This window comes from Anser brachyrhynchus (genome assembly GCF_964034855.1).
Source record: "Anser brachyrhynchus genome assembly, chromosome: Z".
Lineage (NCBI taxonomy): Eukaryota > Metazoa > Chordata > Aves > Anseriformes > Anatidae > Anser > Anser brachyrhynchus.
Genome location: NC_137697.1, coordinates 18031521 through 18046401, shown reverse-complemented (window position 1 = coordinate 18046401; position 14881 = coordinate 18031521). Strand labels below are relative to the sequence as shown.

The window sequence follows — 14881 nt, the reverse complement described above, 5'->3', positions numbered from 1 at the left end:
GACCTCGCTGAAGTCTAGGTAGACTACATCAACAGCCTTTCCCTCATCCACCAGGTGGGTCACCTGGTCATAGGAGGAGATGAGGTTGGTCAGGCAGGACTTGCCTTTCATGAACCCATGCTGGCTGGGCCTGATCCCCCAGTGGTCCCCCAGATGCTGTGTGACTGCATGCAAGATGACCTGTTCCATCGCCTTCCCTGGCACCGAGGTCAGGCTGACACGCCTGTAGTCCTCCAGGCCCTCCTTATGACCATTCTTGTAGATGGGCAGCACATAAGCAAGTCTCCCGTCATCTGGGATCTCTCCAGATGATCATGACCACTGACAGATGAGGGAAAGCAGCCCAGCAATCATATCCATCAACTCTCTCATCACCCTCGGGTGGATCCCCTCTGGCCCCATGGACTTGTCAGAGTCCAGGTGGAGCAGCAGGCCCCTAACTGTTTCCACCTTAACTGGGAGGGGTTTCTTCTGCTCCTTGTCACAGACTTACCGGTCAGGAGGCTGAGTATCCTGAGGATAAGTGGTCTGGCTAGTAAACGCAGATGTAAAAGAAGGCATTGAAGAACCTCAGCCTTTTCCTTGCCTCAGTATCGTGTTCCCCCCGGCATCCGGTAAAGGATGGAAATTCTCCTTGGCCCTCCTCTTGCTGTTAATATATTTATAAAAGCATTTTTCGTTGTCCTTAACCATAGTGGCCAGGTTGAGCTTGTGTTGGGCTTTGGCTTTCTGATTTTCTCTCTGCATATGCTGGCAACTTCCTTGTACTCTCCCTGTGTTGCCTGTCCCTTCTTCCACCAGACAAACCCTTTTTTTCTCCCAGACGCCCAGCAAAAGTTCCCTGTTCAGCCACATGGGTCTTCCTCCCCACCAGCCCATCTTACAGCGCACAATGACAGCCTGCTTCTGCGCATTTAAGACTGCCTTCCTGGACCCCTCTGCCCTTCAGGACTGACTCCCAAGGGACCCTCCCTACCAGTGCCCTGAACAGTTCAGTCAGCCCTCTGGAAGTCCAAGATAGCAGTTATACTGACCCCCCTCCTGACTTCACCAAGAACTCCACCATTTCATGCTTCAGGAAGCTGTCTTCCACGCACTCCAGGAACCTTCTAGACTGCTTCCTCAGGGCTGTACTGTATTTCCAGCATATGTCCAGGAAGTTAAAGTCCCCCATGAGGACAAGTGCTGGCAATACAGACATAGCCTAAGGGTTCTGACCTCTTCCTCTGTCAAAGATGTCACTAGCATAAGAAGGTTTAGACATGGAAGATGCAAATAAATATCAGAAAGGTACAAACTATACCTTGATTATATTCTAAAAACACTATCATGAGCCATGGTATAGACTTGCATCTTCAATCTTGTATAGAAGAGACAAGAAAAACACTAGACTTTGTAAGAAACAAGCAAATGTTTTTACTTTAAAAGACAGAGTTACCAGAAATACACGCTTAGGGCACTTCAGGTACATGAAAAACAGTGGAACTGGTGTTTGCTTTGTCCTGCCACTTCTTACATCCAGGAATTATCAAAAAGGTTTTTTATTCATTCTAGGTCCTTTCTGTGTCCCACAATGCTGAGGTTTTTCTTTTCAAGTTGGAACCCTCAACTCTTAGCTTACTTCACTGTGATATTAATGATGCTGATATCCTCATAGGGTTTGTCGGTTTTGGGATTGACTTTTACGTTTGAGATTCTTTGAACAACTTCCATTCCTTTAGTCACCCGTCCAAACACGCTGTGCTTGTTGTCAAGCCAAGGCTGAGGTACAGGAGGAGAAAGAAAAGACATATATGTGGGTTAGGTACCAACCAAAGAAGAAAAGTGACCTAGAATAAGTGAACATGGATATATTTTATATCTAAAGACTATTAAACTGAACACATACATTAATCTAAAATATTCTAGTAATAAACAATTGCAAAAAAGTGTTTTACTAAGAATCGGGTAAGGCCCTTACTCCCCAAGTCAAAAGGTCTTGTGATCACAGCACCTTCCTATTTTTAGATGATCATTTCAGTGAAGCCTACACATTGTACATCTTTGTGTGCAGCATCCACTTGCAAAATAACAAGAAAAAGGTTATTTCAACAGTATTGTGTTGCTTTTTCTATCAGAGAAGTTACTGTGTTTTTACTATGCAGTTAGCATCTCAGGCCTTAACCCAAACTTTTAATATTACTTACAGTTGGCACTACTGTTATGAAAAACTGGGATCCATTAGTATTTGGTCCTGCATTAGCCATGCTGAGTGTGTATGGTCTGTCATGTCGTAAAGTTGAATGAAATTCATCTTCAAATTCTCCTCCCCAAATACTTTCACCTCCCATGCCTGTACCCGTTGGGTCACCAGTCTGAATCATGAAACCCTGCACAGAAGTTAAATGTTATTACATCATCCCACAGAACAAAAAAGCAAAAATGGCTTATGCTAAGCTTGCTTTTTTTCAAACTTGCATTACATCTTTCAACAAAATTGAGTGTTAAAATGCTGTGGATAAGGGCTAAAGGTGGTAATTAACTACTTGAGTTTAAAAAAAACAACAACAAACAAGATTACTCATTGTTCTTGTTAGTGAAGGGTAGAAACATAACTGTTACCCTCTGCAATGACTTAGGCTGTATTAATTCTAGCGCAATAGAAGTAAGAAGCCTTACAAGAAATGCCATTCTGGGATGAAACTAAATCATAATTCAAGCACGAGTGCCGAACTGATCTTTCTCTCAATTTTGAGATTTTTTCCACCTTGTCAGTTGCGGGACACCTATTAAAAAGCTTCATGAAGTGATGATAAAGGTCATTAGAACCTCAAGTGTTGTTGACACCTTTCAGCAAACTATGAAACCGTTCCAGAAAGCCTTGTGTGAAAGGTCAAATAAAAATGCTAGCAGAGAGGGCTGACCACAAAGTTACATTCTGTAAAACTTAAAAAAAAAAAAAAAAAAAAAACAAAAACCTTTTACAAGTTACCTTGATAATACGGTGAAATATGTGTCCATTGTAATAGCCATTTCTGCTGTGCACACAGAAGTTTTCCACGGTTTTAGGGCACCTAAAATCACGTAACAGAAAATACAGGCTACAATACATATTTAACCGTATTGTGGCAAGGCCATAAAGATTTCAGGTGAGACTCAGATGCTGTTGTGCTGAGCACTGTTTCAGCATACTACAAAAGGGATCAAATAAGGATAAACCAGCCTCCCACTTTCTCAAACCCAGAGATGGAAACAAAACTTGAGAGGAGTATAAGGTTGCATGACTACACGGGAAGTCAGAAGCATGGTCAGGATCCAAATCTTTCTCAAAGCCTAAGTCAAGACACTACTGACTGCATATTCCTTCTCCAGCTTTTTGTTTACATATTTTCGATACACAAAACCAATTAAGGAATATAAGCTCCATAAGCAGAAAGGTGTTACTACTTTTAACCCTATAATTCTCTTAATCCATGTATGTAAGGTGTCCAGTGCTGTGTACAAAAAGTAAAATCTGAAACCACACTGTTTTAGTATTACAGAGCAACTCTGCAGTCAACACCAAGCCAGTTTTCCTCCTTTGGCATTACTGACAAACACTGTTCTGAACTAGGGTGAAAAGGTATTCAATACTGATGTAATAAAACCAAACCAAAACCTTTCACCTTGTGATTTTTTTGTTGTTGTGTGTTCCCCCCATTCTCCCAAGAGTAGATGCTACCAGAGCTGCAGTTCTTTCTGCTAGTTCTTTCACTGGTTTTAGGAAATGGATTAGTAGCCACAGTAGATCTGCATATGCAGATTTACAGTAACCCACATTTTCCCAGTAAACCAGACAACAGCCAGGTTAAGTCCATGGTTGTGGAGTTACTTTAGCTGTGACAAGGAACATTAGTTGGGCTTAAGTCATACTCTAAAGCATCTTGTTAAACAGCACCAATAACGTAACTAATGGAACAGACAGGCTTCACTCCCAGCTCCTGCTAAGCAGTACAGAAGTAGTCATTCATATTAGTCTAGGAGCACATGGGCAGAGATTTAAAGGGCGTACAAAGCCACATCCTCAATTCTGTACTTTAATTTTTGAATCACTTTTATCTTGAAGAGATTTTAATTTCAAAGCTCCGACAACAGGAAATATCAGAAAAGAAAGGACAAACATAACCATAACCAAGACTGATATTACTCTTGTATTCAATCTAAAAAAAACATTGCAATGAACTTAACAATACTGTGCATGCAAATACACTGACATACTGTCATAAGAATTAGAAAAAAAGTCATAAATAACGTAGCTTGGCCTGTCACTCACTAGTATATGCTGTACCCTTTCTGCAATCTATATGCTACAAGTAAGAATTACAGGAACTAGGTTTTGATGGAAGGAGAAATCAGTTAATACAGCAATGGAAGGCTAACAGCCCTACAGGTTAGAATAAAGGTTGTGTTGCCTTAACTGTGGTTATGACAAAATGTGCAGTTGTTTCTGGAGAAACATGGACTACACCTAGATAGGCTAGGTTTCAATTTATAGCAAAGTTGGCATCATATATAAATCTACTGTTGCATAAAAAAAATCTTTGCATGTATTAGTATCATGGAGTAATGCTGACACAAAAACTTCAATAATCACACACAAAACACTTAATAAATTATATGCCCAGTTTGGGATATACACTGCACTAACGCTATATGCTAGTAATAATTTTAAGTTGATCTTGAAGGATCTACAATACTCTAAGATGTAATACAATTGCCACGTTTGGAAGTTGCAAACAGTACTATTTACCCTTTTTAAAAACTGCAGTGATGTTTCCCCTTTTCCAGTCACTGGGGACTTCACCTGACTGCCAGGACTTTTCAAATGTGCTGGAGAGAGGCTTGGCAATTCCACCAGCCAGTTCCCTCAGGACCCTGGCATGCATTGCATTGGGCCCTATAGTACCTGTTCAGTTTCACCAGGTGGTCTTGAACCCACTCTTTGCTTACAGTGGGAGGCACTTTGCTCCCCCAGCCCCTGCCCTGAGGGTCAGGGAAATGCGATGTGGGAAGCCTGAACGGCACTGAAAGCTGATGCAAAGAACTTGCTGGGTATCTCAGCCATCTCCATGCCTGTTGTCACCAGCCTCTGCCTTCTCCCTGTCTGTTGTTACCAGAAATCGAACAGCACTGCATTACAAAAATATGTAGCTTGCACAGCCACAGCAAACCATCATGACCTAGCCACATCTGAGATTTAGAGAACAAACAAAAGTTCAGGAAGAAACTTCCTTAACCAATAAATAAAAGAGCAAAAAACATTAAAAAAAAATCCCACTGATGCTTTGACCTATTTTTGCCACACGTTATTAGTGTTTGTCAAGAGCCACACTGTGGTAGCTTGAGGTATTACAAAACTGTCAAGGAATGAGAACAATAAAAAATGAGGAAAAGAATCATTCCTAGCTTGGAAGTTAAATCTTGGGTACTGCCACCAAAAAAACACAGAAGGAAGGCAAAATGGAGCAACAGGAAAACTGCCAAATACATACTCAACAGGAAAAAGCTTGATATGAATATCTCCCATGCTTGTGTGGATAATGGCACTGTCAGAAACTCTTTTGGGACCTTCTGCTTGGGTAGCTGCCATGACTTCTTCTTTAGAAGGTTTCTCATTAAAGACGTCTCTGTCTGAATCTGCACTCTTTGTATCTTCTGGTTCACGTTTAGTAAACTGAAAAACAAAAGAACTGAAGGTAAGAGTTTGTATTTCTCTTTTGTTTTTTCCTTATCTTACAAAGCACTCTGCACCCGAGACATCAATGTGAAGATTTAACTTCCTAGACAGCCAACTAGATTTGAGATGTTTTCATTTCAGAATTCAGAGACTACATTTGACCGTCATTCATTATCAGCATTTCCAGTCACAAATTCCAGTACGGATACATGTAAGTCCAAATAACTTTTTATAATTTGTTATCTTCTAAACTTCCCCTTTCCCAAATAAAGCCCACAGTAGTAGCTCAGCACCATTTCTTTAGAAAGTAATGGAGAATCATTGTGTTCTACTACATTCAGACAAAACTTTTGGTTTCATCATAAAATTGCTGGTTTCATTACAAAGTCAAACTAAATTCTCTTATCCCAATACTGTATTAATGCAAAACTATAAGAAAAACTGCAAATTCAACTTAAACTAAGAGAAACCTCAGAACTGAAAGTTTTATAGCACCTCTTAAAGAAGCAAGACATACAATAAATATCAGAGTACACAAGTATCCACAGAAGTATGTACAATTACGTACCAAATGACAATCACTAATTTTCTGCATGCATTCACTCGCCATGTACTCATGCTTTCTGCAGAAAGAGTGATGTTTCCATATGGGTTCTAAGTTTTCTTCCTTTCTTGTTAAACTGTTCAGAGCGGTATATTCCATTATATACTTTATACTAACCACATGAATGTTTAGAAAATATACTATTTTGCTCCAACTGAAAACATGATTCAAACATGATTCAAATTCAAGCACAACTAACAACAGACAGACTGACCTCTAACCTTTGCTCTGATCACATCCCAGACCAAGTACTACATACTTACTCCAGATCTGCTTGTCTTTTTCACTGCATCTGAACTAAAATCTAAATTCTGAATCTGTCTTTTTCACTTACCCATAAAGCACTTACTGCTACTGCGTCCTGATGCTACCCAGAATTTAATTATTGTTATATAATTTATACATAGCTAATCATTGTTCCTTTATCACTACAATACCTCGTTATTTTTTTATAAATGTTCTTACGTAAGTTTCTTAAACTAGACCAGAAGTCTGCACCCTTTCTCAGAGAACTGTAACTGAGACAGCTAAAAGGATTCAAGTTTCTTTAACTACTTGAGCAACAGTGAAAACAAAATTAGAGGCAACGAAGCTATTTCCAGACAATTTTTGGCTAGCTTAAACTAAAAATTCTAGAATGTACTTGCAATTTAAAAGGACACCTCTAGAAAAGTTGTGTTTGCAAGTATTAAAGACAACCAGCATGGAAAATGCACAAGTAGAAAATCAAAAAATAATATAGAGAAAACATCAATAGAAGAATAGAGTTACTTAAATGAACACCACACACACCATGTAAAACCTGTTTTTCTTAAATGCTGTGCAGATTACTGTTGGATCTGCCTGGATATTCTGCAGAACAGGATTTTCAGATGCCTTCATCTCTATAGTGATTGCAGCACGATGTTTCTTTGCTACTCCTTGGAACAAAGCTAGTTGCATCACCCTGATGTTCTCTTGTTTTCCCAAGATACGAATACACCTGAAGTACGAGAAGAAGAAAAGTGTAACAACTGTTAGCTGCTCACAGTCAGACAGTATCTCTTTTCTGACTGCAAGAAATGTAAAGCAACCAAAAGCCCCTCTAAACAATTTTTACTAATTGTAATTATAATGCTTCTCTATTCAAACTTGCTACGTAATTTTCTAGTCAGACTCCCTACCCTATAAAAAAGCAAACTGCATGATCCACATTTACTTTGTTATATCCAGTCAGCCACAGATTAATTCATCTCTCATCTTTAATATGAATATGCTTGCTGTATTTTCTCATTTTACCAAGCTCTGAACTGAAATGACCCAGTAATAATCATGGGAATATTTTTAATCAACAGTCTAACTTAAGGATCCCAAATAACAACAAAAAGCTTAGTAACATCCAGTTATATTGTTTTAAATATGAGTGATTAAGTATGGACTCTGAAACAAATTTATCTATCTCCACTAAAACTTACCTGTTAGTCTCCACATTTATGACCTTAATGCCCAACATTGTTCCATAGAGAACGAAGTGTCCAGTTTCATCAAATATTATATTAATTAATCTTACTGCATCCACTTTCTCCAGCTCCCGCTCAACTGCCATGCGTCGGCCAAACTCCATGTCTGGTAGTTGCTGCCTCATCTGCTGAAGTTCAGTAAACATCTAAAGAAAAAAAAAAAAATCACATTAACATACTTCAAAATTCTGACACAGTTAAACACTAATTCACATGCATAGAAAGCAAAGACCAAGCAAGACTACACAGCTCAAACTACCTGAAGAGTTAAAATAAAAACAAGTAATACTATTTTAATGACCTTATAGCCATGCTGTTGTATTAGGCTCAAGCAAAGAAAAAGAAGTATGTAGCTGTCTAGCAGAGCTTTGAGAAGATTATAAATTTGTTTCATTATTACAATTATTACTTGAAATGGTAATCACTAATTACTCTTTCTAATTACTTTCTAATAAAAAGAAATCTAGCAACATGAAAACATAAATGAAAATTAACAACTCAGTATCACTCAATAGCTAACAAATCAATGAGAATTTCAGGGCAAAGCAATGTAAGAAGCAAGGAAGAGAACAGGGAAAACCTCTTCTGCAAGAAAAACGTAACAATTGAGTTCAGCTTTAAATGAAGATGATAATGTAGGTAAAAGTGCTGGTTAGTGAAGTCAAACAGAGAAAAAGTCTCAAAGAAGAGAAGCAAGACCCAACTCACACTCAGAGATTCATCAAAGACTCTCATGAGCTTCCCCGTCAAAAATCGGAAAATTCTAACTTTTCTGTCAGACCCAAGAGTGGCCATTTTCTTGCCATCTGGTGAAAAACTTATACTGGATGGGTACGCCTTGCATTTAGCAAATTCATATAGATCAGTATCTGTTTTATACTCCCAGTTCACATTCTTGGGAAATTTATATTCATGAGGAGTACCAGTCCAGTACTCAATCATTCCAGATTTGTCAGCAGACACTACTACTTTGAAGACAGGGTTCAACCGTATCTGAGTAAGAGAGGATGTATGGAGTTTATCAAAAACATGAAGTGGCTGGTTATTTCCTCGTCCATCATATATGAATATTTTTCCTGTGCTCTTCTCAGATGTCGCAACAGAAGATATGGCATCTCCAGGGCAATATACCCATTCACATTGGCCAGGAGAGTAGCTGCAACAAAGAATGGAAGGAAAACAAACAACAACAACAACAAAGAAATAAGAACAGATGGTTTTACTCATATAAGAATCAAATTAAGCTATAAATTTGAAATCAAATATCTGGAGCAAATTTTGAACTTTATTTACTCATCTTGCTAATACGTATCTTGCTAAAATTTAACAGTGTTATCACCAAGCTTTTCCAAGCAACATGAATCAGTGGATGGTTCAGCCCATTTGTGTTGCTTCCGCATTGTTTCATAAAGAGGCTGTGACAGAAACCAGCACAGGTTAGGTAGGTGGGTATAAAAGAAGAAAAAGGATAGAAATCCAAATAAACAGCACTGAGTAGTATTAAAGATTGCTACTCAATTTTTATGAGTCAATAGCATTGCTCTCCCGGCTCTAAGTGATTAATGCTTCGCTGCAAATGAAGACAATGTACCTACTGAAGAGTATAACTGAAAAAAAAATGTAATTTAATTATCCAGATATAAACAAAACTAAGACAATCACAGTACATTCAGTAGCTGTTCTGAATGTATTTAAGAAGGAACACACTGGCTACTAGCAAATGTAATCTATAAATAAAACAAACCAGAAATATGGTCAATAATCTAAGGGTTTTTTTTGTTTCATTATAAAAACTGTTTTTTTAAAATGTCCGTAAGCAAAGATTCCAAGAACTGGAACTCCAGAACTAAATGATAGGCACAATGAAGGAATGATATGAGTCTCCATACGAAACTCATATGTAGAATCCTATCAGACTAACAGATATCAAAGGCCTGATGAATGACAGATACTTATCACTTGGATTTTCACTGCAAAGGACAGAATCAAAAAAACCAAAAAAAGCGGTGGTGGTGGGTAATAAATACAATGTCTCATTGTTCTGTGCAATGTTACACACACTTCCTGCAGAAACACCTATCCTTCTCCAGACCATTTATGGAAGCATAAAGCATGGGAATCTGCAGACAGCTACACTGTACAAATTAGTTAAAAATGAAAGGATCTCAAGACTTTCAGACAAAGCTAATCAACCATGAAACATACTGGCATGTACCTATCACAGCAGACAACACAAGGTAATACAAGGTGAAAAGACCACACAGCATTTATGAATTCTACATTAACCACTGCAAGCCTGAGCAAACAGCCATTAAAATTTTCTCAGTCAGGTAAACAGAAACCAGATACTCAATAAGCATTAGTGCAGAAAATAAAACAATGAATGTTAAATTTAAAAAGCTATTCTCAGTAATGCTTGTGTTACAGTTGTATACTTTTCTCTTCTTCATTAAAAAGTTCACCCTAAGTCAAATCCAATTATCTCTGAAAAGGTATACAAGGGAGGGGAGTTTATACAAGCTTATACAAGGGATTACTGCTGTTGAGAAAAACTATTTAGAGATATGTCAGAGATATAGTATAGACAAACTTTAAAGTATAATTCAGGATATCCTTGATGCAAAATGGATTTAAAATCTACCTTAATTCCCCTTGAATCCTCAAACAAAAAAAAAATCACTATTATAACAAATATATATTTAATATTAAATTAATTTTATTTCATGGTATAGTTTTACCAGGTTTTTTTAGTGACATACAGAGCTGCTAAGTACAAAACACCAGCAGAAACAAATGACTACGCCTGACTTGAATTTTTCCACAGCAGACAGACAAGACTGAATCAATTCCTATAAGCCAATTAGGTTATTTGGATGATGTTATTCATAATATAACCAGAAAACAGCTAACATACGTGTTTACATGGACATTCTGAAAAATACCCAAATATCATATAGTTACAATAGCCTTCAAAGCAGTGGAAATCTTAGCACTAATTTCAATTAAAAGAACTATGCCAATACTGAACATTTTTGAGTTTATACCTCGACTCAATGTCACAATTAATCAGCAAATAGCAGACTACATGGAATAAATGTTTTCAAATTTCAAAAGGCTTTTGGAAACATCAGTATTTCTATCATTCTTATTACAGCATCCACTGATCCTCCCACTTTCCAAATGCATTCCTGCAATGATGTGTGCCTGGCTTTCCTATGCTACTGATATAATTGCAGTAACATACAATCCTGTTTCCCCCAAATTCTTTATCTACATACTTTGTAACTACAGCAATTCTACAATAGCAAGACTAAGGAAAACTATATTCTTTTTAACAGAAGAAGAAATTGCTATCCCTAACACAGCACATGATGACAAATAATACATACAGGCCAGATTTCTTCTCTAGCTGAACTGTTAGTTAGCTGTAATTTTTAAATTCAGTGCCAAACAACAAGAAGAAAATAAAGATGTCTAGCTAAATACTTCAGGAAACACCACATCTTTCTGCTTAACATTAGATGCTGAGGACAGGTGTAGTCCTACTACACTCATCTGAAGGGTACATACAGTCATACATTTTTCTACACTCAGGCAAGCAGTCTTCACTGGATACATCATTTTCAATAACTCAACTTCCTCAGCTACATTTGATTGGCAAAAAAAAATAATCAAGTAGAACGAATTATTTACTTAGCTCTTATGTAAAATGATTCCCATTTGTAATCCTAAACATTTTCAAGAACCAAGCAACTTACCCAAGTTTCAGCATGTTGATCATATCAAAGTTGACTACATCGAACACCTTCATGGCTTTGTCATCTCCAACTGAACAAAATAACGCCCCCTCTGAACTAACAGCAATACTCTCAATAACACCTGTTTAAACAACGTAACATACTATTAAGACACAGGAAAGGGACATTCTTCATTTCAGTTCTCCACAGAAAAACAAAAACCATACAGACATCTAAAACTGCTTCAGCTGTTTCTCCATCTTTTTTGAACTAAAAAGTTGTGTTAAGGGTTTTTGTTTTTCTTTTTCTTTATTTCTTTACTACCACACATTTTGTATGCTATCACTGTTTACAATCAGGTAATGATGATGTACTAGTTACCATCTACCTAAGGGGGAGATTATGATTACAATTATTTTAATATAAAATATTCATTAAAAAAAAAGAGAACAAGATTATTACATGAGAAATAAATGAGCTCTTAGACTTGCATCACTCAAGACACAAAACGCAGCAGAATGCTAACTCTTACAATCTTGCCATTAACATGCATAATAATCGAAATTACTCTGCAACTGAGACTTCAACAAGTTTTTCACAGTACTTATTTACACTTGGTAGGCTTCATTCTCATGTTTTGTTTCTGTACATAATGAGAAGCTGATAGCTAAAATCAAGAATTTGCCATAACATTTTTTTAAATTCTAAACAGAAACAGTACTTTTACTATTTCCTATTATTTTTCTTATTGTGACAGTGTGCTTATCAGACTGTTTTTTCCATCAGGCAGATCATCATGTGTAATAGCAATGAGTACCTTAATGCTTAGCATAGTACAGATGGTAGGTGATGACAGTACCATAGCTTAAAGTAATATCTTTTTAAAGATCTCTGGATTTTATGTACCCTGCTCGTCTTTTTTAAATAGACACTTTCTCTCTGTCCTAGACGTTCTCCCTACAAGCAGAGCACAAGGCATTGCAAAGGATGTAGGGGATCTCTGCAGGAGTCATCTCACCTGTTTTATTCACACCCTATTCCTCCTGCAGTTTGGGAGGTGAATGTACGGGAGAAGGGAATGAAGGAAGAGAGGTAGTTATCATTTAATCCCTGACTGCAGTAAGCGGGTCCCAGAACCCCTCTCCTTTTTGTTTGCACTCCCTCTTCAAACTTGGGCAGCAGGGGTAAGTTCTATAAAAAAAAAGCAAATTCTTACCTAAGTGGCTACGAAAGTGTTTAACAAACTCAATCCCTTCTTCTATTTTTTTCCAGAATTTTACATGTCCATCATGACTGGCTGTTATGATAAAATCTGTCCTACAATTACAAAAGAAGAAAAACAGAAATACAGAATTACAGAAATACACATACTTCACTCCACTTTTGGACGATAATTTGCATTATGACACTAGAACTAAGATAGTATAGAAAATGAACTTTAAACAAATCACTGTAACAGTCTGTCTCAATGGGTACTATTAATCCTGAAAGAGAAATAATTATTTTAATGTGCTCTGCATTCATCTATGAAAGGTCAACAGCCTGAATTTAAGAAATATGTAATACTATCGTTTTTTACTATGTAAGTTTGACTTCTCATTTAGGTCTGGTTTTACAGCAGATACTATTCGCTACTATTAAAAATATATGTATATCCACATACACTTGAAAATAGATACACACATACAATAGACAAGAAAACGATCTCCTCAACCTGTGCAATTCTGCTGAATCATATTTCACTCAGTTGCATTCAGTACTTCCTACTGCTGCATATACTGCACTTTGCAATATGGATTTTAAGAACCCCTTTTCATCTATTTAAACAATTTTTATCTTGCTTATAAGTCCTTTCCTTTACACTCAGTTTTCAAAGTTTTCAAAAAAACTTGAAATGCCACATCTGCACATAACTTTCCTTTATTAAATTTCTGCACTGAAAACTTCCCAGTATATACAAGAACACATCTCTGATGACAACATACAGTGGGGAAAAAAACCAAACAGACTTACTTGGTACATGCCACGTGTGTAATGACATCTCTGTGCATGTAACTGCGTTCATACATTGAAGCACATGGTAGATTTTCAAGATAAACATGTTCAAATTCAAGGACTAAAAAAAATAAAAGGAAAATCAGGAAATGTATTTTATGAATGTTTTTAAGAAAAACTTTTGTTAAGCTTCTGTTCACCATCATTACCTTTGAATACCTTACTCCCAATTTTAATAAAGAGAACATTAGGACTTTGTGCAAACATAAATGGGATTTCCACTCTGGCTTTGTGCTCAGAATTCTTGATTCTTGGTAGACTAAAGCCAAAGTCTTCTTTTACCCATACAGGTGCCCCCCCTTTTAAAGTAACTATTACCTTGGCTGTCTGAATATTTAGAAAGAATTTCAAGACTTTTTAAGGGCCTGCCAGGAAACAGAAGATCAACCACAGCTCATTTTTTTCCAAAAGGACAATGGCCTTGCTCTACAGGAAGGGCTTCTGTAAGTACATCAGTGATAAATGGCAGGCTAGCAAAAATGTGGGCCCTCGTGAAGGCAATGGGAGGCCTGGTTAGCTGGGACATGGAGAAGGCTGAGGTACTCAATGACTTTTTTACCTCAGTCTTCACTGGCAAGTGTTCTAGGTACAGCACCCAAGTTGCAGCAGGCAAAAGCGGGGACTGGGGGAATGAAGAACCATAGAATCATAGAATCATTAAGGTTGGAAGAGACCTTCAAGATCATCTGGTCCAACCATCACCCTACCACCAATGTCACCCACTAAACCATGTCCCTAAGCACTACCTCCAACCTTTCCTTAAACACCCCCAGGGACGGTGACTCCACCACCTCCCTGGGCAACCCGTCCCAACACCCGACTGCTCTTTCTGAGAAGAAATGTCTCCTCATTTCCAACCTGAACCTCCCCTGGCACAACCTGAGGCCGTTCCCTCTAGTCCTATCACTAGTTCCCCGTGAGAAGAGGCCGACCCCCAGCTCCCCACGCCTTCCTCTCAGGGAGTTGCAGAGAGCAATGAGGTCTCCCTGAGCCTCCTCTCAGCACCACCTGCAGCAGGACAGGCGGTGCGGCCCTGTCACGGGCCGCCCACAGAGGCTGCAGCCCCATCCCTGGAGCTGTTCCCGGTCCCCCCACCCCGCACCCCCCTGCCCTCACCTCTCCTCTTCTTCGCCTGCGCCGCCTCCCCCGGCAGCGGCCCGACCCAGCGCTCCCCATCTTCCTCCCCCTCCTCCTCCTCCTCGTCCTCCTCCCCGCCCTCCGCCGCCGCCTCGCTGGGCTTCCTCTTGCGCTCCGGCTCCGCGGCCGCCATGCCGCGCTGCGTCACCGCGCC

At 38.5% G+C, this 14881-nt stretch overlaps 1 protein-coding gene across 1 annotated transcript; it reads right to left on the bottom strand.

The window, feature by feature from the left end:
• Positions 1-1392: 1392 nt before the first annotated feature.
• PPWD1 (peptidylprolyl isomerase domain and WD repeat containing 1) lies at positions 1393-14879 on the bottom strand. Its single transcript, XM_080574684.1, has 11 exons — positions 14707-14879; positions 13549-13651; positions 12752-12852; positions 11557-11677; positions 8507-8954; positions 7754-7944; positions 7092-7281; positions 5511-5692; positions 2972-3053; positions 2187-2369; positions 1393-1761 (listed from the first exon to the last, which is right to left on the bottom strand). Exons 1-11 carry the CDS (start codon positions 14858-14860, stop codon positions 1618-1620), a joined length of 1899 nt encoding a protein of 632 aa, XP_080430810.1. The 5' UTR covers positions 14861-14879; the 3' UTR covers positions 1393-1617.
• Positions 14880-14881: the final 2 nt, after the last annotated feature.